This window comes from Pipistrellus kuhlii, unplaced genomic scaffold (assembly GCF_014108245.1).
Source record: "Pipistrellus kuhlii isolate mPipKuh1 unplaced genomic scaffold, mPipKuh1.p scaffold_m20_p_3, whole genome shotgun sequence".
Taxonomy (NCBI): Eukaryota; Metazoa; Chordata; class Mammalia; order Chiroptera; family Vespertilionidae; genus Pipistrellus; species Pipistrellus kuhlii.
Window position 1 is genome coordinate 18,759,211 of NW_023425529.1, and position 23,732 is coordinate 18,782,942.

A 23,732-nucleotide genomic window follows, 5' to 3' on the forward strand; every position below is an offset into this window, starting at 1 on the left:
TCCTAAAGAAAGACACAGAAAATAAGGGATAAGAGGAGCTGAGATAATACAGCCTCAAGCACACTTGGAGCTGGTTTTCTGGGTCAGAGGTTTGAATGGGAGTGTGGTGAATGAAACTGATTTGCATCGTGACAAAAGGTAAAGAAACATACTAGCACATGTTTCATACAGGCCTCATCACATGTGTAGGGAAGAAAGTGAAGGGGCTTGTGGTCTGCAGGTATGTGCACGGTACTGCAACCGAGGGCCCCTCGGAGGGCTCCACAGCAGCTGACCTGGCAGGAGGTGTGGGGATCTGGAATTCTGTACCTGTGGCTTCTGTGCAAGCTTTTGCTACCTGTCCAGTTCTCTGTCAAGCTGGGATTTGTTTAGCACAGAGGAGTACATTAGGAGTGGATTATACTCTAAGCAAGCATGGTATGTCTCACAAAAGATTAGTTCACACCTTAAAAAAAGAGATTTATTTATGTTGCTGTGGGTGACAGAGGAGATGGGGCTGGCCTTGTGGCTACCGGGAGATGCTCTTCAAAGTTAAGGGTGTGGCACTCGTTTTTACTCTCAGATTAGATCATAGACATTTATAATTAAAGGGTACCATTTAAACTTATTTGTCGTTTATTAAGTGTTTAAACCACTTGGAAGGACTTTTTAAAATTGAGCCTTTTTTGCATAGCAACCAGCAACCTGTACCTTTATGCATGTGCCCACATAGTTGTTCCACCATTCTGATCGATGTTTATTCACAATGCAATATTCTATCTTTAGCATTATTTAATCTCAAAATAGCGATATGTAATATTGTATGTAGGGTTTTCTAGTGTACAAAACACCGGGACATGCATTCTCTCTTATTTTTGGCGGCTGTACTTGGTTCCACTGAACTGATCTGCAACAGTTGAAGGTTCTGTTCCTAAACTGAGTCTGCCTAAGTGTAGGAAGCCATCGCGGCCTTAGCCTTATCACTGTTTCCTGCTCAGGCAGGTAAGATCTGCTAAAGGAAGAAACAGTTGCCAAGTGGCCAGGTGTGCCAGTTCGTGGCCTAGAAGGGGCAGCTGTCGGTTGAACTTTGCCCGCGTTTTCAGGATTTTATCTGATCTTCTGGGTGTACTCGTGAGTGTGCTCCAGTGGGTGGGGGCATAGGAGCGGAGACCTGTTCAAAGGCCCTGTGCCTCTGGCTGGAGAATCTTCCTGAAGGTCCTCCAAGCTGTTGGGCAGCCATCCTGGAGTGCACAGGGTCAGGTGTGGGTCCATGCCGAGTACATGGCCTCTCCCAGGCTCTGGGAGGGTTGTTCCCCGGGTCACCTCCTGTTCCATGAATGGAAAAGGACATGTGACCAGAGTAGCCAGTTTCCCAGTCCTAATTGGGTGTCACTGCTGGCAATTTGATGATTTCCTCCTTAATCCTGAGGCAGTCTCAACATGACTGACTCATACCATGGGGAAGACAGCGGCCTTTGAACTCTTGGTTCCATACAGTCTTGACCTTGGTTAGATACCATCTTGACCTCTGGAAAGAGCTGTGCTCAGGGCTACTGTTTTGTGAATCTTCTCTCCACAAAATAACTGAGAATGGTTTCCCCCCCCCCCCCCCCACCTTTCTAAAGTTGAAGATTACCTCTTTTGTAAGGAAAAATAACTTTTCCCTGTGGTGTGCTGGCTCTGTGGGTTAAAGCAGGAAGACCAGCTGTCCCTGGTTCTATCCTAGGTTTTTTTTGCTGATTCACAAAGGCATTTAATTTCTTTCCAGCACTTTTTCTAGATCTGCAAAATAGAGAGGGAAGTTTAAGAACATCTATGTGCTGCTAGGGGATTTTTCTGTGCAAGTGAAAATTATTATTGACACAGCCCCAGGACTTGCTGCCGGCTTCAAGGAGTGCATTGTGCTCTCTCTGGAAAGAGGCCAGCACTAATGATAGAGACTCGGCGCATTTGACTTTGACCTTACTTTTGACAACTCTTCCCTCACAATCTTTAAAAACACACTCCACCGTTTGAGAGAACAGCCACAGGTTCCTTGGCGAAGCCCGTGGTCTAGGCAAGCCTCTGTACAGCCTTTGGGATTGTGGTGAGAAAACCCTATTCTTCATTTGCTTCCTGATATCTTGGCATTTTAGAAGTGTCTGAAGAGAAAAGTGGCAGAAAAGCAGCCTAACCTGCTTGACAAGTCTTGGATAAACAGAGGAAGTCCAATAAGGTTTCTGGTCTGGGACTGCCAGGCTCACAGAAGCCACTTGTAGTTACAGAAAGACGAGAGTCACTGGAGCCCAGAGAGCTTCCAGGAGGCCCACACGCAGGCAGGAAGGACCCAGAATTCTAACCGAGGACAGGAGGTCCATTGCAGATCAGGGGGCGAGCTGAGCTCAATGACTGTGAGCTCTTTGGGGTGTCTCATTGTTACCTGAACTGGCTGTGTCGCTGGGTGAACATCCGACGGTTGTTCCTGCTCTGCTGTCCAGCCCCGTCATCCCAGTCTTCTAGACCCCATCCTTCGGGCACGAGAACGGTGTTTGACAGCTCCCTCCACTGCAGAGTGTGGGTGCATTAGTGAGCTCAATTTTTATTTTCCTCTTTTATTGAAGGTACAGCAATCAACCCATTAGAGTGGAAGTGGAAAGAGAGAAAGCCTTTCCCATGCCCCCCTGGCCCCACAGAATATTACCCTTCCCCAGATATTACTTTATATTATTCAAATCATACTTTTAGAAACTTGGAAAAGGTGGGATAATGTTTTCCCCAAATATGTATGACTACAGGGCAGCTTTAGGCTGTTCTTGTGAGTAAGGGAACTATTGGCATGTGCCCTTGTGTAACCTCCTCCTCCATTCACATTGTTTCTACCCCATTCTAGGCCGAGTGCCTCCAGTGTATTTGGTGACCCAGAAATGGTGAAAGGGAGACCGCTGTTTGTGGCACAGCTCTTTTTGAATGGGAAATACTGCCTGGGAGAAATCATGTAATGGTGGTTTTATGTTGGGAGTGGCTATCTTCCTCCATAGCAATAAGACCCATGTATAAATCTAAAAAGGTACTTTTTGAGCTTTAGGATACTGTAATGTATGAAATAAAAATTAATTCCCCTTATATAGTATTATAAGCACTTAGTATAGTTTAACAACAATAACAAATTCTGGTACAAAATACAACCAGATGGCTGAATGAATGGTGCTTTCCTGCTCAGGTGGTTTATTACTCATCCAGAATTACGTGTAGCCCGAATTTAGGATCCTTATGTAGAAAAGTTAGTGCTGTTTGTTTCCAATAATATTTGTATGTGAAAGCAAGGGCTTGCTAAACTAGTAGTCTTTGGAGGTTGTGAAATTCCCTGCTGTTATTCTTGAGAAGAGAAGAGAGAACAAGTTTTCTTCTCTCCCACCTTCTTGGCCGATAAGGAAAAGCAAATTTCAGAAAAACATAGGACGGAACAGGAAGTGTTTAGAGGTTTAGTCATACTTGTTAGGTATGAAAAAGCCCCACTGCATTCTCATATTGTTTCTTTTATGGACTTAACACTTCCTACTTTGAGAATACCTTCCTCCCCAAGGGCTCAACGTCCTTTATAGTCATTAATCTTCATCCTGCTTCTTAAAAATGTCAACTGTTAACTACCATGTAGCTGGTGTCAGACCAGTTAACACTTCCAGCTAAATGCATTTTATCTGTCTGGGTCCTTTGGCTCAGTTGAGAATGTGGCCCTACTGAAGGCAATAAGGGGACCTACTTGTCCTGGTTTCCCTGGGACTTTCTGGTTTTAATCCCAGGATCCCTCTCAGTCCCAGGCAAACCAGGACGCTTGGTCATAGCCAAGAAGGCGACCAGTGCAGGGACAGAATCTTTCCTGCATAAAGAGCAGGGCAGTAGTTTGTGAATGATGCAGTATACATTTTTAATGCCAGCTGGTAGAAAAAGATTCAAAGCTCACCCACCGTCCTAGAGTTAGAGGAATTCGAGAGTAAGTAGGGATATCTTTATGTCTACAAAAGGACATTTCTGGTTTCTTGGTTTTTATTGTTGTTTTGTCTACCCTGTCTCTCTTTACTATAGTATACAGTGAAAAAATGAAAACAAGAACTGATACCTACCTGATTTTTGAAACGAGAAGTGTGATTTCAGATACTTCTGTGGGCCTCAGATTTTTCATCTGAGAAATGAGGATACTGGTAGTGATTCCTGGGGCCCCTTTCAAACGTACTATAAGGAAAGTACAGGAAGTAGGAAGCAGGAGAGGTCAAAAAGGAAACAGACTCCATCTTCTTGAATAAACTCTGCTCACGAGGAGGGCATTTCCCCTCAAGTACAAATCCTTCCCCATACTTAGGGCATTTCCACCCATGATGTCCCGCCCCATGGTTCTCTGCCATCTTACACTGTGTCGTTTGCACCCACGGCTTTGTCAGTGTCAGAGAGGGAGCAGGCGGCCATGCTTCTCCAGGTGCTCTCTTCCTTTTCCTGCCTATAGAGATTGGAACAATCCTGACACTGGGCCTATATACATTACCTCTGGTGTCAGAATATCCAAATTGCCCCACAGCAGGTTTGCAATTGTCATGTGAAACACTAGAACTTTCAAAAACTTTCTGACATATTATTTACTATTTGCCATGATTCCATGGAAGTACGATGTTCATTTTGTCAAAGATCCCTATTTCTCATTTTGGGGAGAAAACGTAGAAGGTTCATGACTCTGGAACCCATCATAGCTTGATTCAAATCCTCGCACATCTTGTATGACATTGGAAAACAAGTTCTTTAAGCTTGCTAAGAATTTTTTTTTTTTTAATTTTTAATGTATAAAACAAAAAGCTATCATATCCTAAGTGTCTGGTACATGAAAGGTGCTGAATATATTTTATTTACCCTTCATTTTCCCTTAGCCCTTCCACCTACCCAAGGCTCCCTGACATGTCACCTTGTTTTCATTCTCCTCCCTTTGTTTATTTCTGAGGTTATAGAAAAGGTTACAAATAAAGGAGAGCAAGTACATGGTGAGTAGATTCTGATGGAATAATCATACCAGACTCTCCTCCTAACAATTCACATGAGGCCACGCTGCCCCTGAATGCTTATGGAATCAATTGGGAAGAAGGTGTCATTAGCAAAGAACCAGTTACTTCCATGCAAGAAATGAAATGTGTTCATTATTAGAGCAAGACGGGCACCTTGCCCACCCCACCCCTGTGCTCAATGGAATCGAGGAATTGATCTGAAAGCCAGCCTGCTGCACCTATTGTAGCAGACAACCGGAAAACCACTTGTTTTTTTCACGTGGTCACTAGCATGTGACTCAAAAAAGAAAAATGAAAGTTTTCCCTTTGGACAGACCATGGGTCTTAATGTTATAGAAATTACCTTGAAATATCTCTCATTGAGTGCCTACCTAATCCAGACAGATGGATTACCCGGTCATGTCAGGACATGTAGACCTGGAAGTGGCCGCTTTATCCTATGGGCACCATCTTTATTGGAATCTAATCTTTTGATTACCATTTTCTCACCCCCCCTCCTTGCTTAAAAACATGATTTGTAAAGGCACTGGAAAGTGATCTAAGCTCTATAACAGATAATAGTTTTACATGAGCATCACGTCTTTTATCACATAGTCCTCTATGTAATTATGTGATATCTTGAGCCTACCACAGATGGAACCACGAAACCATTTCAGAAATAACCATATCTATATGTGTGTATGTCTGTGTGTCCTTAAGATCTGCCACTATGCTAGCACATGTACTTGTCATTGATAGTTATTAAACTATGCGCCAGGCCCCATGCTAACTTTTAATGTATTGTCTTCTTTAATCCTCACAACCTTTAAAGTAGAGCCAGTGTTATTATCCACTTTATAGATGAAGCTATAGTTCTTATCCACCACTCTGCACTGCTCAAAAATATATTTAGAAATGAATAAATCTAAGGGAAAGGAAAACGTGCTCCCTAGATTCTAGTGTTGTTGTTTTTTTTTTGTGTGTGATAATATGAAACTTTTGTCACTGAAATGAAACTTGCAAGGTTCCATTCCTCATTTTTTTCTCTCAGTAGGAATGGGCAAAATGTCATGGTAATTTATGGCATATATCCCAAAGGTGGCCCTTTTAGTGACACTAGTTTCTGTTCACAAGCCTCCAATTCCACATGTACCAGTGTCTATCTGCTGGTTAATCCACTTACCCCCTCTGAAGGCATTTGTGTGTCCACCAACATTCACATGGCAACTTCTACACTGAAATACCTTCCCCCTCAAGATCAGCACAGCATGGAGGTCATGGACCTCCGATTAGTCAAGCCTTGCTTTTTTGATGCATGGAGCAATTAGGGCAAGGAAGCTGGTCTTTGGAGTACTTCTCAGGGAGATGAGTTGGTATGTCACCTAATGTGATTTCTAGAGTAGTATGGGCTAAGGCTGATAAAGGGTACACCCATACCAGCACTCAAATATCCATGTAATTCTGGTCCTCTTCAGAGTTTCAAAAGCAGTTACTTATAAGACAAATAGAAGCCTGATACACAAAATTTGTGCAAGAGTAGGTCTTCCTTCCCCAGCTGCCGGCACTGGCTTCCCTCTGGTAACCAGGACCGGGGCTTCTCTCCATCCGCTGGTAGGCACCAGAGACCTGGGCTTCCCTCACAGCCCAGCTTCGTCTGGAAGGTCATCCAGAAGGATGTCCGGAAGGACGTCCAGTCTAATTAGCATATTATTCTTTTATTATTACAGATTGTACACACCTTGCTTGGTGTTGTGGAAGGAAGGACCTAGGTTTTGCTGTCCATAGTCTCTGGGTTCAGAGACTGGCCTGCCACCTGTTAACATTATGCAAGTTATATAACATTGCTGAATCCCAATTTCTTATTCTTTAAAAAATTGGGAATTAAAGCATTTGCTTATTTGGTTGCTAGGAAATTTAAATGAAATAATATATGTGCCTGTTACAGAAGAGTTGACGATAAATAATAGTTTTCTTTCCCTTTAAAGCCTCCCCCCCCCTCTAGAATTTAAGCTCCTTAAAGAAGAGATTTTTTTTTCCTTAAGTATCTCTATATTCCTAGTGTCTAGCAGAGCCAAGCTGGTATTGTTTGAATCAAAGAAAATGCGTTTAGGAAGGTCTTCAGATCATTGTTTCACTCTCCAGTGATCAGTTTTGTATCTACAGTGTATAAGGCACTGTGCTAGGGGGAGTGGAGTCAATAACATAAACAGACTGTCAACACTTTTTAAAGTCCAGCTGGGAGAGAAATATTACATGGGTAATTAGAGTAATGAACAACTTTGGTCCTCGACCTGAGCTTTAAATTGTGGAAATAGCCAACATCATTTGGTGTCAAATCTGATGAGTTAAGGTTTTTGGTCAGATAAAAGAAATAGCAATAAACCATTCTTTGTAACTGGCTCTGAAAGTCCTAAAAGGGGTGTTTTGGGAGTACTTTGAAGAATGATGGCATCACTGGAGTAAGTGTCAGTACATTATAGAGCATCTTTCATGAGAGGCAGCAGAGTGGATGGGGTGAGATCATAGTAGGTAAGGTATTCCAGGAACTTGGAACCACTTGGAATAAGGCCTAAGATAAGTCAAATAACTAGCTCATCAGAGAGTGAATGTGTCTCCAGAAGAGAAGTGGGAGATGGGGTGGAGCTGGCAGCTTGTAGCAAGATTTGTATGCAGATGGTTGGACTTAAAACTTGGTCAATAAGTCACTAGATGGCCCTGGGGGAAAACACAGGACAAAAGACGAGTTTGTGTTGGCAGTAAGAAGTGCTGTGAGATTGTCTAATGAGGCTCCTTCATTCATTCAGCAAACACATAACAAGTGGTGCCGTGAGCCAACAGGCACCACTTACCCACAGGGATGTGGCAGTGGAGCCAGGGTCCCTGCTCCTGGGAATTTTCTGCTAATGACAGCCTTTGCTACTGGGTAAGTAGGAGGTCTTGGACTCCAGCGTGGTTTGGGGGTCTGAGGGGAAGAGGAAAGCAAGCTAGGCCCCCAATTGTGGATGTGGACACAGGAACATCAAAGTCCAGGCGCCAGCAAACCATCGACCTGGAAACAAGGAACTGAAACTGAGGCCTAGATCCAAACTCAAGGTCAGGGTCTGCTGAGAAGGTCAGGAAAGCACAGACTGGGGTGGCTCAAGGAGAGGCAGAGGGGAAGCCCTGAATGGGGTACCCACAGCTGAGCCCAAGGGTGGGGGAGGGAACTGCTTATAGCTGTGAGTCAGGATAATAGAGCTGAAAACATATAACCAACGGTAAGAAGTTTTCTTAACACCTTTACGGAACCAGAAAGTGTTTATTGATAGTGATTTGAGATGAGTGGGGTATTTATTTGGGTTTTAGGATATTCAGAGTCAGGCAGAGATTTTCATTTTATCAGTATTTGTCTCATCATCTAGGCCTAACACCCGCAAGGCCAGCTTTTGAAGAGTAGACTGCTTTATTTTTCCAGTCTCCATGTTAGGACTGTTGTTGAGACCACTGGTGAGGCTTGACTGGTGTTACTCTTGCGTGATTTTATGGCTTGGTTGGCGGTTGCTTTCTGAGGATGCAAAGAGAATTACTGCCCAATCAAGCAGTTTCAACACCTGAGTGAATTTCAGATGATAGAGCCATATTCGTGTCATGGTTCTGTCACTATTTTAGAATTGTATTTTGCTTAAAGGAAGAAGAAAAAAAATACTAATAACATCTTAATGCTTCAGAAATTTTTATAGGAAGAACTTAAGTCCAGTGTTTTTTGTTTTGTTTTGTTTTTTGTTTGTTTGTTTGTTTGTTTGGATTGTTTTTACCAAGAATGAATAAATAGTCAACAAAGTCCTTCAGTAAACTCTCCTCCCCCTTCACAGCCACTTTGTACACAGACTTTATCATGATAACCAAGAGTTTCAACAACATTATAGGCAGAAGGTAGCTGGGACAGATGACAACTTTGAGCTGAGGACTGTTAGCTCCCTCCAGAGAAGTTAGGTGATCCACTCAAGAAACCTGTTACCCCTTCAACCTCAGTTCCTACATCTGTCAGGTGGTTTTGTGCTAGTGCTAGTGACATGACCCTAGGGATGTTGAGAGCATATGTCATTGAAGGGCCATAACTTTCTTGATTATTACCCTTAGCAGCCTCTTTACTATAGTTTAGGGTTCTAAGATTTTATTAAGAAGTTAGCTGCCTGGAGTTCTAAGCATTTCTTCAAATTACAATCAGTTGATGGTTCATCGTGCCAGAACAAAGACCTAACCACTAGTACCAAGGTTACTTTGAGGAGAAAAACAACCTCCATGTCGCACTTGCCACCTTAGAGTGGCACAAAGACAGCCTCGGACCGCCAGCTCGGGGATCATGCTCCTCTCCTAGGGAAAAGCGACTGGATGGGGATTCATTCTTGAGCAGGAGAAGGGGGGCTGGGGCTTGAGCACTGAGGAGAGACAGCTTTCTGGGTGGGAGAAAGGGAAGGAAGGACAGGTCAGAAGTGGAATGGGTTTCCATTCCTTCTTGTTTCTTCATTAATTTTGTCTTGCTCCTGCTATAAGGGCAGCTAGTGCTGGGCACACAGACTCCATGAGAAGCTACAGGAGAAGTGGATCAGCCTTCCCGGGGGTGGGGATGGGGGAACTCCAGAGGCAGTTGGGAAGAAAGAGACACCTGTCTGAGCGATTGTTCATATATTGGCCAGGGAGTCACTGTTTAGGAACTAACTGCCTGAATTATACTGGTAATCCACATTTTATGGTTAAAAGCAAAACAATAGCGGTCTACTCAGAAGGGAAGGACAGATGGCAAATTGATTTTAAAAAAAGTGTCTAAAAACCTATTGTGAAAGATAGTTATTTCATTGTACCCTGACTTTATTATTTTTGTCTTGATTTAAAATAGTGATTCTCAGCCTTACTCCTCTGCATATTGAAATCATAGTTGGGGGAGGTGGGGAGAGGAGTTTTAAAAATATTGGTGCCTGGCCGATTTCCTTGAATGCTGGGATTATTTTTTCCTCCCTTCAGATTTCTTCAGATGAATCTGGGGTGCAGCCAAGATTCAGAATACCTGGTGTAAAATGTGAGCTGGTCCTGAGTTCCTGAAGTATGTGGAAATTCAAGCATATTTTTCATGTACCGTTGAGCACTAATTATTTTAACGAAGGCGGGGATCTTACGTACCATCAACTTATTTAATAGCATTAACAACAGGACTACAAGAGTGCAAGACATCAGATTCCTTATTATTTCAAGCTGCTTGATATTCTGTTAATCACTGGTGTCGTCGTGTGTGTATACACATACTTTTATTTCCTGTCATTTTTAGAATGGTACTGATGCTGATGGCATTTTTCATAGTAATATTCACTTTGTCAGCAAAACTAGTTTTCAGTAAACAGTTGTCAACAACAAAACTCCCAGATCTTTCTCATTGTGACCACAGAGAGCTCCTATAAAGAATCTTTGGTCAAAAAATCAGAGAATGTCTATGATTTTTTGACAAGTAGAAGTAGAAATTACTTGCCAAGATGGTTATTACTTCTGGAAAAAGTTTTCTAAAAGAGGAAACGTGGGTGTGTGACACTCTTAATCAGTATTTGATGTTGTTTATATGTTACTTTTTAGAGTGATGGAGGTTGGGGGAAAAGATGAAGTCTGCTCTAATTCCATAGTCAGTCATATAGTGAGGTCATTGTCATCTTCAGTCTTTGTTTCAATGAAATTAATTTCTCATTTTACACCATAAAGACAAGTTTAATTATTAAAGCACAGGTGAAAAGCAGTGCTTTATTTGAGATTTCTCAAATTCCTTATCATAAAATGCCTCACATTTTTAGAGAGCCTTCGTTTCAAGAAACTCACAATATTTTACAAGCTTCACCTTATTTATCTCTACAATGGCATTATGTGGCAATAAAGATGGGAATTGTTATGCCATTTTCTCAGACAGCAACACTGAGGAGATGCTGACTTCTTTAACTTTGCTTTTTAAGCACAGTGGCTTTCTATGGCTTTTATTGAAAATTATCCTGGTAGCAAACATTTTGCAGAGATATAAATCTTTTCCAGATTGAATTTACTCTTGTTACTCTAGGTAGAGTTTACAAGGCTTTTTCCATTTCTATTTATTTCTCAGCCTGAGGCAACCCAGGAATTATCTGATATAGGTAGAGTAAGGTTCTTTGCTCAATTGGAGCATGGCAGTGGTTGTCTCCCAGCCGCTTCCTTACTGATCTAGCGGGTGGGGGGGTGGGGGTGGGGGGAAGGGTGTCTCCTGATTCTTTGAAAATGGGTTGGATCCAGTTAGGACCTTTTAGGACTTGTGCAAACAGCTTCATTGGGGCTGCCATTTTAGAGACTTTATTCAGCTTTATTCAGCATTTTTGTGGATTACCCTCATGTGGATTAGAATGTAAATCTTGCTCTGGTATCAAAGTCTTTAAAGCCTTCTTATCAGGCATGTGGGCCGTTTAAGCTATAGACATCTTGTAGAGATAAATCACAGGGCAAAACCCCTTTTAGCTTGAAAGGTCTGAGTTGCCTCTCCAGTCATCCCCAACAAGCAGCTAGGGTTGTGGGTTTGAGCTATAGCATCTCTTTATCTGATTCTCTTCCTTTTACAAGACTTCCAGATACAGCCATCCAAGAAAGAGATGAAGATGAGCAAAGCCCGGAGTGATGCTGTAATAGAAAGCAGAAAGCATTTATCAGGCACACGAGGAAGGTAGGAAGAGAGGGAGGAATTAAAGCACAGGCTCGGAGCAACCCTTTGGGCTCCTTCTGCCTGTGGGCACTGCAGAAGCCTAGTCCCCATCCTTTCCTCTGCCCGGTTTTTAAGGTCCCATGATTCCCCGGGCTGGGGACGCTGCACTGTAAATTCTGTAGGAGGGCAGTCACATGGCAGGTAGAACACGCCTGGAAGGTCTCTCTCCTTTGGGGGGAGAAATTGAGAAACCTCTCTAATGACACCCTTGATACAACTAAATAGCAACTCTCAGTTCATTACCCGTTAGCCTAAGGCAGGGACACCGCAGATTGGCTAATTGTAATAGCCAAACCATGAAAGGGAATGGCATTAATGGAGGAGAAAGCAGCTAATGAAGAGCTGTGCTTGGTCACTTTGTTGAGCCCAGGATGTAAGCCGCTGTTAATTTAAGTACCTGTTTCTTCTGCTGTTAAAATTAGGAAGAAAGGATGTAATGACCCTCTTTCAAAAGGCTGATCAAAAGGTTGGAGGCATTTTTTGGATCAATCCCAACAGCAAGACTTTATTTTCCCCCGGAAGTAATGCCTGCTGGTTTTGTATAAATAAAGTCACACCACCTTCATACAGTGCGGAGACCCACTCTCAGCAGGACCTCACTTTCCCCGGGGGCTTGCAGGCGTGGTGGTGTGTGTTGCTGAGCTCACGTAATCTCCACTTGGAGGGAAAGCAATCACCTGCGTCACATCAGGGATTAGGAGTGTAGTCGGGGGTACGGAGTGGCACACGTTTAATTGTCCGACGCAGATCCTGAGCCTGTGCTGTGACCTCATCTCCGTCAGCACGAGGTTCCAGCCAAATGAGCTGAGCACCCTTCAAGCAAAACACATCCCTGGAAACCACAACCTGGCATGAAAAGGAATCACAGCTTGAGATTCTGCTTACTATTCGTGTCAGAAATACTTAAGAAATTCAGGGAAAAAATCTGTAGCATCTCAAGGTTGGAAAGGATCTTAATTAAAATGTGTTAAAATTAGAACAATAAGACATATACTTCAGTTTTTAAAAAATAGTTTTTATTGATTTCTGTGAGGAGGGAGAAGGAGAGAGAGAAACGTTAGTGATGAGAATCATTGATTGTCTGCCTCCTGCAAGCCCCCTACTAGGGATCGAACCCACAACCCAGGCATGTGCCCTTGACCAAAATTGAACGTGGGACCCTTCAGTCTGCAGGCTGACACTCTATCCACTGAGCCAAACCAGCTAGGGCCTACTTTAGTTTTTTTGCTTTGAGAGTTTGTCTTTAAAGAATCCTAGGATCCTGTGAGGGGGCTCTGGGGACGGATTGATGGAGAAGGAGACCGTGGTATCCATGTTTTGTTTGGATCTTCTCCGCCCACACTGTGATTAATGACCTTTGATTTGCCAGGAGATATAAGATTGTGTAGAAGCAAAATCTGGGAGTTTTAAGGCACCTTCAAGTTCCACCACCTCAGCACCTTCCGTTGCAGGAACCTCTTGTACAGTCACCTTCTAGCCTCAGCTTAAACCAGCTTTTTGGGGAACAGTAAGTCACGCCTAATTCCTGAGCACAGGTATATGTTGCTGGCCCTGTCCTCTGAGTTGCTTCAGGTCAGCCTTAACTCTTCCTTACCTGAGTCCTTCTCGTGTTTGAAGACAAGGATCCTTTAAATCCTTTCCCCACAGGCCACACATGTCCTCAGGGCCTTCATCCCATTCTCATGTGAGAGACCAGAAGCCTCATCTTCAGGCAGTTGGAGAAGCTTGCTGGACTATGGCCACGGTGGTTTCTGGAGGCAGGCTGAGATCCTTCTTGGTGTGGAAATCTGGACAATGCCTGCTCCAAATAAATGTTGACAGGAGCCTTTCCTCCTAACTGCTCCTGTTTGTCTTGCCTGGACATTTCGATTGGATGCTCTTGGATACATGGGAAGGAGTTGAGGAAGGGAAATGTATTTTGTTGTTGTTCAAGAAAATGTTATAGATAAAAGTAACTTATTTTTACTGAAAAATTCCCCGAGATGAGCTATCTATGCAAGGTGATGTCATCCTATGCGCAAGAAGTCTGTAAATGCCCTGTTGGCCCTGCTGATCATGCGCATAGGTAACACATCCCTGGGTGGATTCTAATGGCGCCACATGCTCAGAGCACATGCTGGGAGAACTTATCCAGGACATCACATCTGGTCCCCTTCTTTCAGCTAAATGCATTGACTCCCTTCACCAATACTCCCCACGAGATGAGCAAAGTCAGCACCCTGACTTAGTGACCCTCAGAAACCCTGCTGGAATTCCGAGGGCGCAAAGCAATGAAATAAACTAAAACTGTGGCAGTTCTCACAAGCTTGAATTTATCTCTTGGGATTCCCCGTAAGTTGTGAAGCCACTGCGGATTGGCTGGCGCTACTTAAATGTCATTTCTTAGTGATCCTCTTTGTAGCAGGTATCCTATTTCCCAGGCTGGTGACTTGCACAAGTTGCTCAACCTTTGTGAGCTTCAGCTCAGGTTCCTCATGTGGAGTGGAGATAATGAAGCCTTCCCTACAGGGTTATTGTGAGTCTGAAACAAAGGCTTCATGGGAAATACATCCCAAGGGCTCTCTTAACGCTAGCTCCTCTTCCTGCAGTGATGGTATTGTCCAGCTAAGCCTGGGACACATGGTATTGTGCACGAGTACTCATATGTACTTATGGGTAAAATGACCCAGAATTTTAAATATGTGGCCATCTGGGAAACTCTAAGAGTTATGGTGGCAGAATTCACAACAGATAGTATTGGCCTGGCCTGATGAGTCCTGAAATATTTCATAATGATCATAGAAAAGCTTAATGGTCTTTTATAGCAATGCTTGATTGATCCATCTATCTTTTTATTCACTTAGCTCACGTCACTGTGCATAGATAACATTGTTCCATGTAAAAAGAAGACTTAAGTTGCTTTGACTTACTTGTATCTATTTGACAAACACAATACTCTGTCTTCTGATTTTTGGATATAATAGGCCAGGAAGGTGAGGAAAGGGGGGATTTCAGTTATGAATATATAGGAACCTGTATATTTCAGGTCCAGAACTAAATCATCTTCTATGTCCAAAGCAAGAGCATTCCTTAAACTGGTGAAGCTGTGCTCCTAGGAAGGTGCCCACATCAGAGTGAATGTGGCTTGTTGGGCACTACACCCCTTACCCCCACTGCGGGGCTGAATGGGTGTCTGGGTAACCAAGAGAAGAAGCTCTAGAACCAGGAATATACTTCCCATCCAACTACAGGGTACTCCTATCCCCCAGTCATTTCAATCATGCTAAAAGACAAAGACAAATTGGGTTGTAAAAACCTAATGCCTTGAGCAGCCAGAGCAGGGGTGGGGAACGCCTGGCTCGTGGGCTGTATGAGGCCCTGGAAATCATTTGGCCTAGCTCTTCTAAGGCATTTGGGGTGAGTTAATTAAATGTTTGACCACATATAGCAGGCTCATTTTGTATGGCCCATGAATGATTATATAAATATCCAAATGGCCCTTGGCAGATAAAAGGTTCCCCACCTCTAATCCAGAGGGATATGGCTCTCAGGGGAGGAGCTGGCCACTAGGAGAAGAGCTGACTGGAGCCTGCATGGAATGGGAAGATAGCATTGCAACTGCACTGCTGTGATTTGATGGCCCCGGTTTTCTGCTTCAAAATTTAATGGAACACCTCCGTTCCTAAGATGTATCCCAGATCCTAAGGTATACTTTTCTGGGGAGATGCCCAACAAGACATGATTTGTGTATATAATGTATATTATTTAAGAAGACGCCCATTTCCTTTTTCTTTCTTTTCTTTCCTTTTTTTTTTTTTTTTTTTTTAATCAAGGTCTTTAAGTTGATCTCGCTAAATTTTGAGATAAACAAAACATTGAACGTAGTTATTCATGTGAATAAGATTGACATTCAGGAGTTTAAGCTCCTGTGTATTTCTATCTGTATCCATGATGCCAAAAATCTAGAAAATGGTGCCACTCAAATTTCATTCTTGGGCATTTTTTGGTGATGTATTAATGAAGCTTATTTAAAGAAAGCCAAAGCCACCACTTTAAATCATTTTGGAACTATGATAGAAGAGGGTACTTACGTAAATGTGTATTCAGACTTCAGTTTAGCAAATCTTAATACATAACTTCCCATAGAAGAGGTTTCTTCTCTTCAGTGTACAGGAAACAACTATAGTACAAGCATCAGCTTTCCTAAAAATCTTCATGGTGGAAAAGAGTCCTTTCCTCAAAGTATTGAATATCACCCACGTGACTGTTGTATCTCTCTCTGGTGCCTGCTGTTTTCCATCTTGTCTGGGTTGATGAATTTCAGTGCACGACCGAGACACTGAAGAGCTGCAGGATGCAAAGGGTACCGGTGGCATTTTTGCTAGCGTTCTTCAGGAAATGGTCACGGTCACCGCTGTTTCCATGGCACTTCCCCCTCAGTGCTCTACACAGGCTTCAGAGACCGTCACTGGGCACCCCTGCCATTTATAATGGAGATGGGACTAGTTCTCGAAATGGATCCTAAAGCAAGGGCCATCTCAGTGTTGCAGTAGAGGAGTCTTTGAAATGACCTGCAAACCATCTTTTGGGAAGCACAACCAACCTTTCTTTCGGTTTTTCTCAATTCCAGAAATGCTTAATCTTCTTTATTCCCAGGAAGTTAACATTTCATTAGCAATAGGCTCTATACTTCTTAACCTTTCAGCCTCATCAAATAGTCAATGGTGTAAAAGCAAATGCATAAATTCACCAGGGGGATCCCCAGGATTTGAATACTTTTGAGTAGGAAAGACTTTTCGGTAATGAGAATATTTTTCCACTCCTCCATACTATGCAGCCATGGGGTAAGGGGTGGGGAGAAATGCAATGTTTTTACTTGGTGTGTAATGTATAAGCTTGTTTTACATGATAGTCACAGTTCCTTCGCACTCAGTTTAAAAAAGAGCAGCAATGCCCTGCAAACGTGGCTCAGTGGTTGAATGTCGAACCATGAACCTTGGTCAGCAGTTCTATCCTGGTTAGGGCACATGCCCGGGTGGTGGGCTCAATCCCCACTAGGCAGCCGGTCAAAAATCTCGAAAATGGTGCCACTCAAATCAATGATTCTCTTTCATCATTGGTGTAACTGTCTTTCTCTACCTATCTCTTAACTCTCTGAAATCAATGAAAATATATTTTAAAACAAATAAATAAATAAAACAAATAAATAAATAAACTGAACAGCATTAGATGGGTACCTGTCACTGGCCCTCTGTGGTTGGGGAAGGAATGAAGAGGGAGGAATAGAACTCATTCTGGTTTTAGTAGTTGTGCTTATAGTGTCCCTACTCCATATTCCATTCCTTTTTTTGAGGGGTGGGGAGGAGAAAGCTTTCTATAATAGTAAAATTTATTATATTCCATCTTTTGCCTAAAACTATCTTTAGCCTCATTTTTTCTTTTCAGAGCTGGGCGCAGCTCTTCCTCCCCCCACCCTCCCTTCTCACGTATATTGCAGTTGGCCTTGGGCATGGCAGGGCTTCCCTTTTGATCTGCAGGTTGTGCCTGCACATTGGAGAGCAGCCTGCTGTTGTTTCAGCACCTGAGCAACAATGCAAACCACATCACGGCCCTTGCAGTTACATCATTGACCCCCTCTGGCAGTTTATCCCCCTGCAAAACGTGAATGCACCCATATCGCTGTCTGCAGCACTTTAATCTAATTATTAGACCAGTGGTGATAATCCTCTGGGAAAATTGTTATCCCCTCTGTAATCATAAAGTGAAACACCTTTGGTTTTCATTGGGCTGGCAGTGTGTTCTAGAGGTGAACGAGCCAGCCGGTACTTCTCTTTGTTGGGGTCTGACCAGAGAAGCCATTGTGAGGACAGGAGGTTTCCTTTGTTTGGGAAATTGGGTGTTAGTCTCCTTAAGCTTCTCTTTGTAGGTGTTTCCATCTGAGATAGCCGGATTTGTTTCATTTTTTTTTCTAATTGACGACAGTGTGCTGAATGCTAAGAGCATGGCTAGAGTAATAGATTGTAAAACCAGGACCGTGTGGGTCATCCTAGGGATTAAAAAAAAAGAAAAAAAGAAAGAAAGAAAGTCAAAGGATTCCAGCTGTATGTTTTGTTCTTTTCGGAAAGGAGCCCGGGCACTGGGCTGCATCCTTTGCGGTCCCTGTCCTCTGCTGGTCGCCGAGCCCAGGGCCACAGTCATGTGTAATGACTGTTAGCAAATCACTGGAGGCCTGAGAGGGGCATTTAGCTTCCTCCTGACTGGCCTCTTCATTGAACCTTTTAAAAAGAGCTTCCTGTCTCCCAAGTTTATGGTGTCAAGATATTGCTGAGTGAAAACCATCATCAGGAAGGAGAGGAATTCAGAGTCCGCCATCACTCAGTCTCTGGCCTTCTTTTTATAGGTTTTATCATAAAATAGTACAGATGGCTCAGCGGTTGAGTGTTGGCCCATGAACCAGGAGGTCGGGGTTTGATTCCCAGTCAAGGCACATGCCTGGGTTTCGAGCTCTATCCTCAGGAAGGGGCGTACAGGAGACAGCTGATTGATGATCCTTTCTCATCATTGATGTTTCTATCTCTCTCGCTCCCTCTTCCTCTCCTTGAGATCAATAAAAAAACATACTAATAAAATAGAACAGTTGTTTCCATCCAGAATTGTGTGGACATGTCGGGGAAGGGGGTGTAAAATGCCAGGGCAAGCACTGAAGTGTGGCCTTCGGTGTAGCAGTGGGGACAGGGGGCCTTGCAGAAGTTCAGACCCGGGGCCGTTACAGAGAAAGCGCAGTGCGATGAAGGCACAGCACTCGGACGATTCAGCACGTCAGAGTGCACACCTTTTAAAGGTGGCACCCAGCTCAACTCTTTTGTAAGTAGCCAGAGCTAGACTGCCCACAAACCAAAGTAAAATCCTCATGGAGGACTGGGCTTCACCCAGTTTTCCTTGGTAGAGGTGGTGAGGGATGAGGAAGCTGGGATGAGGTGGCCTTTCACTCGTAGGGATCGGATCCCAGAAGTTTCTCGTGCTTTGAAGGGAAAGTCATCGTGCTCTGAAATGCCGTCTTCTTTTTTCTCCCACTCATGCCAGCCCATTTAAAAATTCTTTGGCCGCACCAAGTTTTCTTCATCAACAGTTTCGCTTCTGCAAAAAAAACCTAAAACAAAACAAAACACCAGAAAGCTATTTCTGGGAATGAAGTTAACGGTAGATAAGCTCTCCAGATATATACTGGACTGAGGGGGAGGGGAGGAGTTACTCTAGGGTTGAAGCGTATGGAGCATTTGTTAGAGACTATGTTTGCAATGCTTTCAAAGCCTGTTTTACCTTGAAAAACCCCTGAACAGATTTTTGTGTGTTTCCCATGTGGGTTCATGTCTTTCCTCTTTCACCCCAAAAACCCCAAACACGAAAAATATAACTCCTCCTTACAGTTGCTCAAATTATGTGTGATGTTTGATCAAGTTCAAGAAAAGTGAAGTTGAAGGTTTCGCCTCTGGGTGACCTTTCAGAGAACATCTTGATTGATACAGAAATGACATTTGGCATGTATGTGTCTGCCTGTAGTTAGCAAATCCACCAGGAAACTTGAGGATGGATGTTTAAACAGAACTATTCCAAATGCCCTATTTGCTGGTAGAGGATGCCTCAGGGAAGGTGTAGCGATTCCCTTTGGAGATCACAAAAACATATACAGAGTCATTTAAAACTGTAACTCCCTACCACAACCACCAAACTTTCCAGGGTGGGGTACGAACAGAAGAAAAACTTGACTTTTGGTGATAGGCCCTGGGGACTCCCCTGCTTCCCTTTGCGTGTTTGATGAAATAGAAAATGTTGGGGAACTGTCTTTCCAAAACATAAACCCCTGAGCTTTACGTTAATCTATGATTTTTCTTTCGCTCCCGATTTCTGTTTTCACAAAGGCCTTTGACTGATCTTCCTTCCCCCCACTCCCCCAACCTATTTTTAGACCTGGTGTGTCCCACTTTGCTTTGCCCAGTTAAACCACAGAAACGAACGGAAGTTATGTTCCGTGTGTATGGCCTGCGAGTCAAACGAGGGGGCATGCAGATCTCAGATGCAAATTGCACTGCTCTCCTGGCCCTCAGCTGCAGGGTTGGTTTACGAGGGTTGGTTTCTTCCCGTTGTTGGCCATGTTTTAGCTTCAAGCAAATAATTATCTTTTCCATCCTATCCAGTTGTTTTAATTGATCTAACAGACACTGCCTGTTTGAATTTAAACAGTGGATCTGCCGAAGCCCCCTCCTTCCCCTTTCCTTGTCTCTTGCGTGTTTTTAGTTAGTTGTTTTCTTAAATGCAAGTGATTCCTTGAATCTCTGAAACAGTTCGGAAGAAAAGGAAATATTGGTTCTAGATAGAAAACGAAGGGACAAGGAGGTAGCTGTTAATGTTACAGAGAACTCCTTGCTCTGAAGAAAAAAAAAAATTAAACATTGGATAGATATTTTGGCTGGTTGTTGTATAATGAGATTGGTAGGTAACAGAAACGTCTTGCTTATAGATTGATGAACTAAATCTGGAATTGATAGTCCACTACTTGGTACAGATCTCTCATTTGATCTGCGTACAGGATCATACTTGGATTAGACCAGGGATATTGCCAGAGGAGAGGAAACATTTTTTTAAAAAAATATATATTTTATTGATTTTTTTTTTACAGAGAAGAAGGGAGAGAGAGAGCTAGAAACATCGATGAGAGAGAAACATCGACCAGCTGCCTCTTGCACACCCCCTACCGGGGATATGCCCGCAACCAAAGTACATGCCCTTGACTGGAATCGAACCTGGGACCTTTCAGTCCATAGACCGACGCTCTACCACTGAGCCAAACCGGTTTCAGCAGGAAACATGTTTTAATGTATTGGTGGCATTATTATGTGACTTGGAAGGTCATTTTTGAGAGTAGCCTTTAAAGCCATTCTCTAGGTCAACGGTGGGAAATGTCCGGCCCATGGACCGTGTAAGGCCTATGAAATCATTCGGTCTAGCTCTTCTAAGGCATTAGGGGTGAGTTAATGAAATGTTTGACCAAATATAGCAGGCTCGTTTTTAAGTCGATAATCTTGCATGGCCCAAGAATGATGTTATAAATATCCCAATGGCGATTGGCAGAAAAAAGGTTCCCCACCCCTTATTTTATCGACTTATTTTATCATTTCCTCCGCGTTGTCTCCCCTCTGTACTTGAACAAAACCACTAGTTCAGAGAGAAAAAAAAAAAATGGGCACCCATTGATCCGAGTCCAAAGGAAAAGCCCTATGTTATAAACCTTCCCAGAGCTTTGTCATAAATCCCAAAAGCTGGAGCTCTAAATATAATAGAACAAAACAGCGTCTATCGAGGGGGCAGGCGGGATCGCTTGGCATGTGCTCAGATGCCCCCTGTCCCTTTTGCTCCTCTCCCTTAGTTCACACCTAGTTCCAAGCGTTCATTGTCTTCCCCCCTCCCCTCTTCCTGCCTTTGTGTTTGACAGCAAGAGCGAATTTCATACACACCTCCCGAGAGCCCGGTGCCCAGCTACGCCTCCTCGACTCCACTTCATGTTCCAGTGCCCAGAGCGCTCAGGATGGAGGAAGACTCGATCCGCCTGCCCGCGCACCTGCGTGAGTGTTGTGCCTGGGGCGGGGACAGACAGAGGGCCGCGGGGTCAGGACGATGGACTGCGTGGAGCTGAGGGGCAGGGCTTCACGCTGGAGAGGGGCCAGCTGAGAGTGATTTCACACAACGTCACCCCCCCGGCCAGAATGGCTCTGAAATCCCTGAGACTCCCGTCCCGTGCTCCTCTGTCCGGCTCTGTGATGCCTTACCCACGCCCCTGGGAGTGGGCGCTCTATGTGGCAGATCCACTAACTCTCCTAAGAGGCGAGATGGATTCTTGGGGGCAGCCAGTCTGTCTTTCTACATTCACACTAACTCACACCCTTTTAATATTTTGTTCTACATTCACAATAACTCCCCTTTAAGTTTTGTTCAACTTGTGAGTCGGATCCTCTCCCTGCTTTGCTCTTGAAACTGTGTACTTTTCCTGGCTTCACAGGGCCCCGGCTCCTGCCTTGCCGCTGCTGGCTGCTCTTCTTCCTTGGATCTTATGTGCCTGGACACAGCTTCTCTCTCCTCCTTTCTCCGGCTCCCCTCTCTTCCCTCTCTTGTGCCTGCATTACCTCCGTAGCTTCAGCCAGTTTGCGATATTTCTCCCAGTCAATCTCTCGAATCGCCTCCACCCCTGGCCTGGATCTTCAGCCGCAACTTGGCAGGGTGTCGGGGCCAACACACGTGCTGCCGGGACTGGCTCCAAGCAGCCGGCACCTGTCATTTCCTCCTTTGTCTTTCCTGTGCCACCACCCAGCCCAGAGACAAGGTGATGGGGGCAGCTGGGGAGAATGGATCACCTGACTCCCACCCTGGTCACGGTGTCCAAGAAAATGCCAGTTTCTCTGGCTTAAATGCTATCCCGAGGGCCCAGGTCCAGGTGATGGAGGACACTGGGGGTCACCTTGGCCCAGTCCGAGTTAGTTCCCTAATAACTTACATGGAGGCTCGATTGGGCCCGCCACCACTCTCTGGCATGGCGCTGCTCCCCAGGTCATTCTCCTCTTGTTCCATCCGTCCTGAGGAGCCCGCAGGCTGCCTGCTGAAGGTGAAGAACAATAGGGGACGGAGGACACAGGCTTCTCTTTTTCTCTTCCTGTGACAATTCAGGGAATCGGGTGATTGCGGTGCTGGGAGGTGCCGGTAGGGGAGGGTTGCCGGTAACATTCTCCCCCACAGGAAGGATGGATGCCAGGCTTGTGGACCATGAGGATCAGGGACCAGGAGGATTCTCCCCCTCTCCCAGCTTGCTGTGTCCACCACTATTTACAAAGTTGCTCCATGTTAGGGTCAGCACATCCCAGCTTCACTTAGGCAAGGAGGTAAAGGCATAGCTCCACTCTGCTATCCTCTCCACAGTGCCCTTTCACAGACCAGATCCGGACTGTGCAGGTGCCGAGGTCATGGCTGCAGGCACTGTTGCCCTTGGTGAACCAAGGGCCTTGGCACCATGGCAGCAGACGGGGTGGCAAAAGAAAACACGTCCAGGTAATAGCATCTTCTATGAGCTTCCCTGTGACTAATATATTCACTTCAGGATGGAAAATACTCGTGCCATGCAGGCCAAACACTCCTCCTACCAAATCTCACTCATTTCTTCATCCAACTAATAGTTATTGATTACTTGCACTGTACCAGGGACCTCCTGGATGCTGGGGATACAGAAACGAACAAAGCAGACCAAGCTCTGTGCCAGGTGCAGAGAGAAAAGAATTATGAACGCTTGTCCCAAACGGGCTGCTGTTTCTTTTGTAGCTTCATATTCCTTTGACACATTTCTCCAAGGAGGCCCCAATTCCTGGTTCGTTTCTGGATGCCCTTGCATATGTCAGCTCTTTGACCATAGAACTGCCTCTCCATAGGAAGTTATGGTAAAACAAAACAAACCTACACCAAACTGGCAGTCTGGAGACCTTAATTCCTAACTAGTTCTGCTGTTAAACCAGCTGTTTGATTGTGATCAGCCATTGTTAATATCCAGTTTTCCTATCATACTGCGTTGTGACCAGACAAGAGAATGTTAGTCCTCTTCCAGATATTATGATTCTCACCTAAGGAATCATTCTTCCTAAGTGAACTGTTTTTTCCACCAACATTTTACTTTTATCAAGAGTAGATAGTTTTCTCAGTGAGCCAAGGCTTGCTACTGTTTGGCAAGGCCCTCCTGTGGTAATCACACGATCGCAGGATCACAATAGCTCACAGTACCAGGCACTGTGTGAAGTCCTTTATGTAAGTTATCTTGTTTAATTCTCACAGTAATACTTGTAAGGTCAATATTCTTTTTATATCCATGTTACCCATGAGGAATTTAGGGCTTAGAGAATTGAAGCAACTTGACAAGGTCACACAGTTCATAAGAGATAAAGTCAGGATTCAAACTCAATTCTGTCTGACTCCAAAGCTTACGTTCTTATCTGATATGT

The 23,732-nt window shown here is 44.2% G+C and overlaps 1 protein-coding gene across 4 annotated transcripts in view; it reads left to right on the forward strand.

Annotated features, from left to right (window-relative positions):
* The window catches only part of ETV6 (ETS variant transcription factor 6), a 222,383-nt gene that overhangs the window by 70,900 nt on the left and 127,751 nt on the right, over positions 1-23,732 (forward strand). For 2 of the 4 annotated variants that reach the window (XM_036457844.2, XM_036457841.2), the window contains exon 2: positions 21,191-21,320. The exons of 1 other annotated variant lie outside the window; for it this stretch is intronic. In XM_036457844.2, coding sequence (XP_036313737.1) covers positions 21,191-21,320 — 130 coding nt within the window. Of the gene's footprint in view, positions 1-1,939; positions 2,066-21,190; positions 21,321-23,732 lie in introns of those variants that run through there. One more of the 4 variants, XM_036457842.2, reaches the window with a different exon arrangement.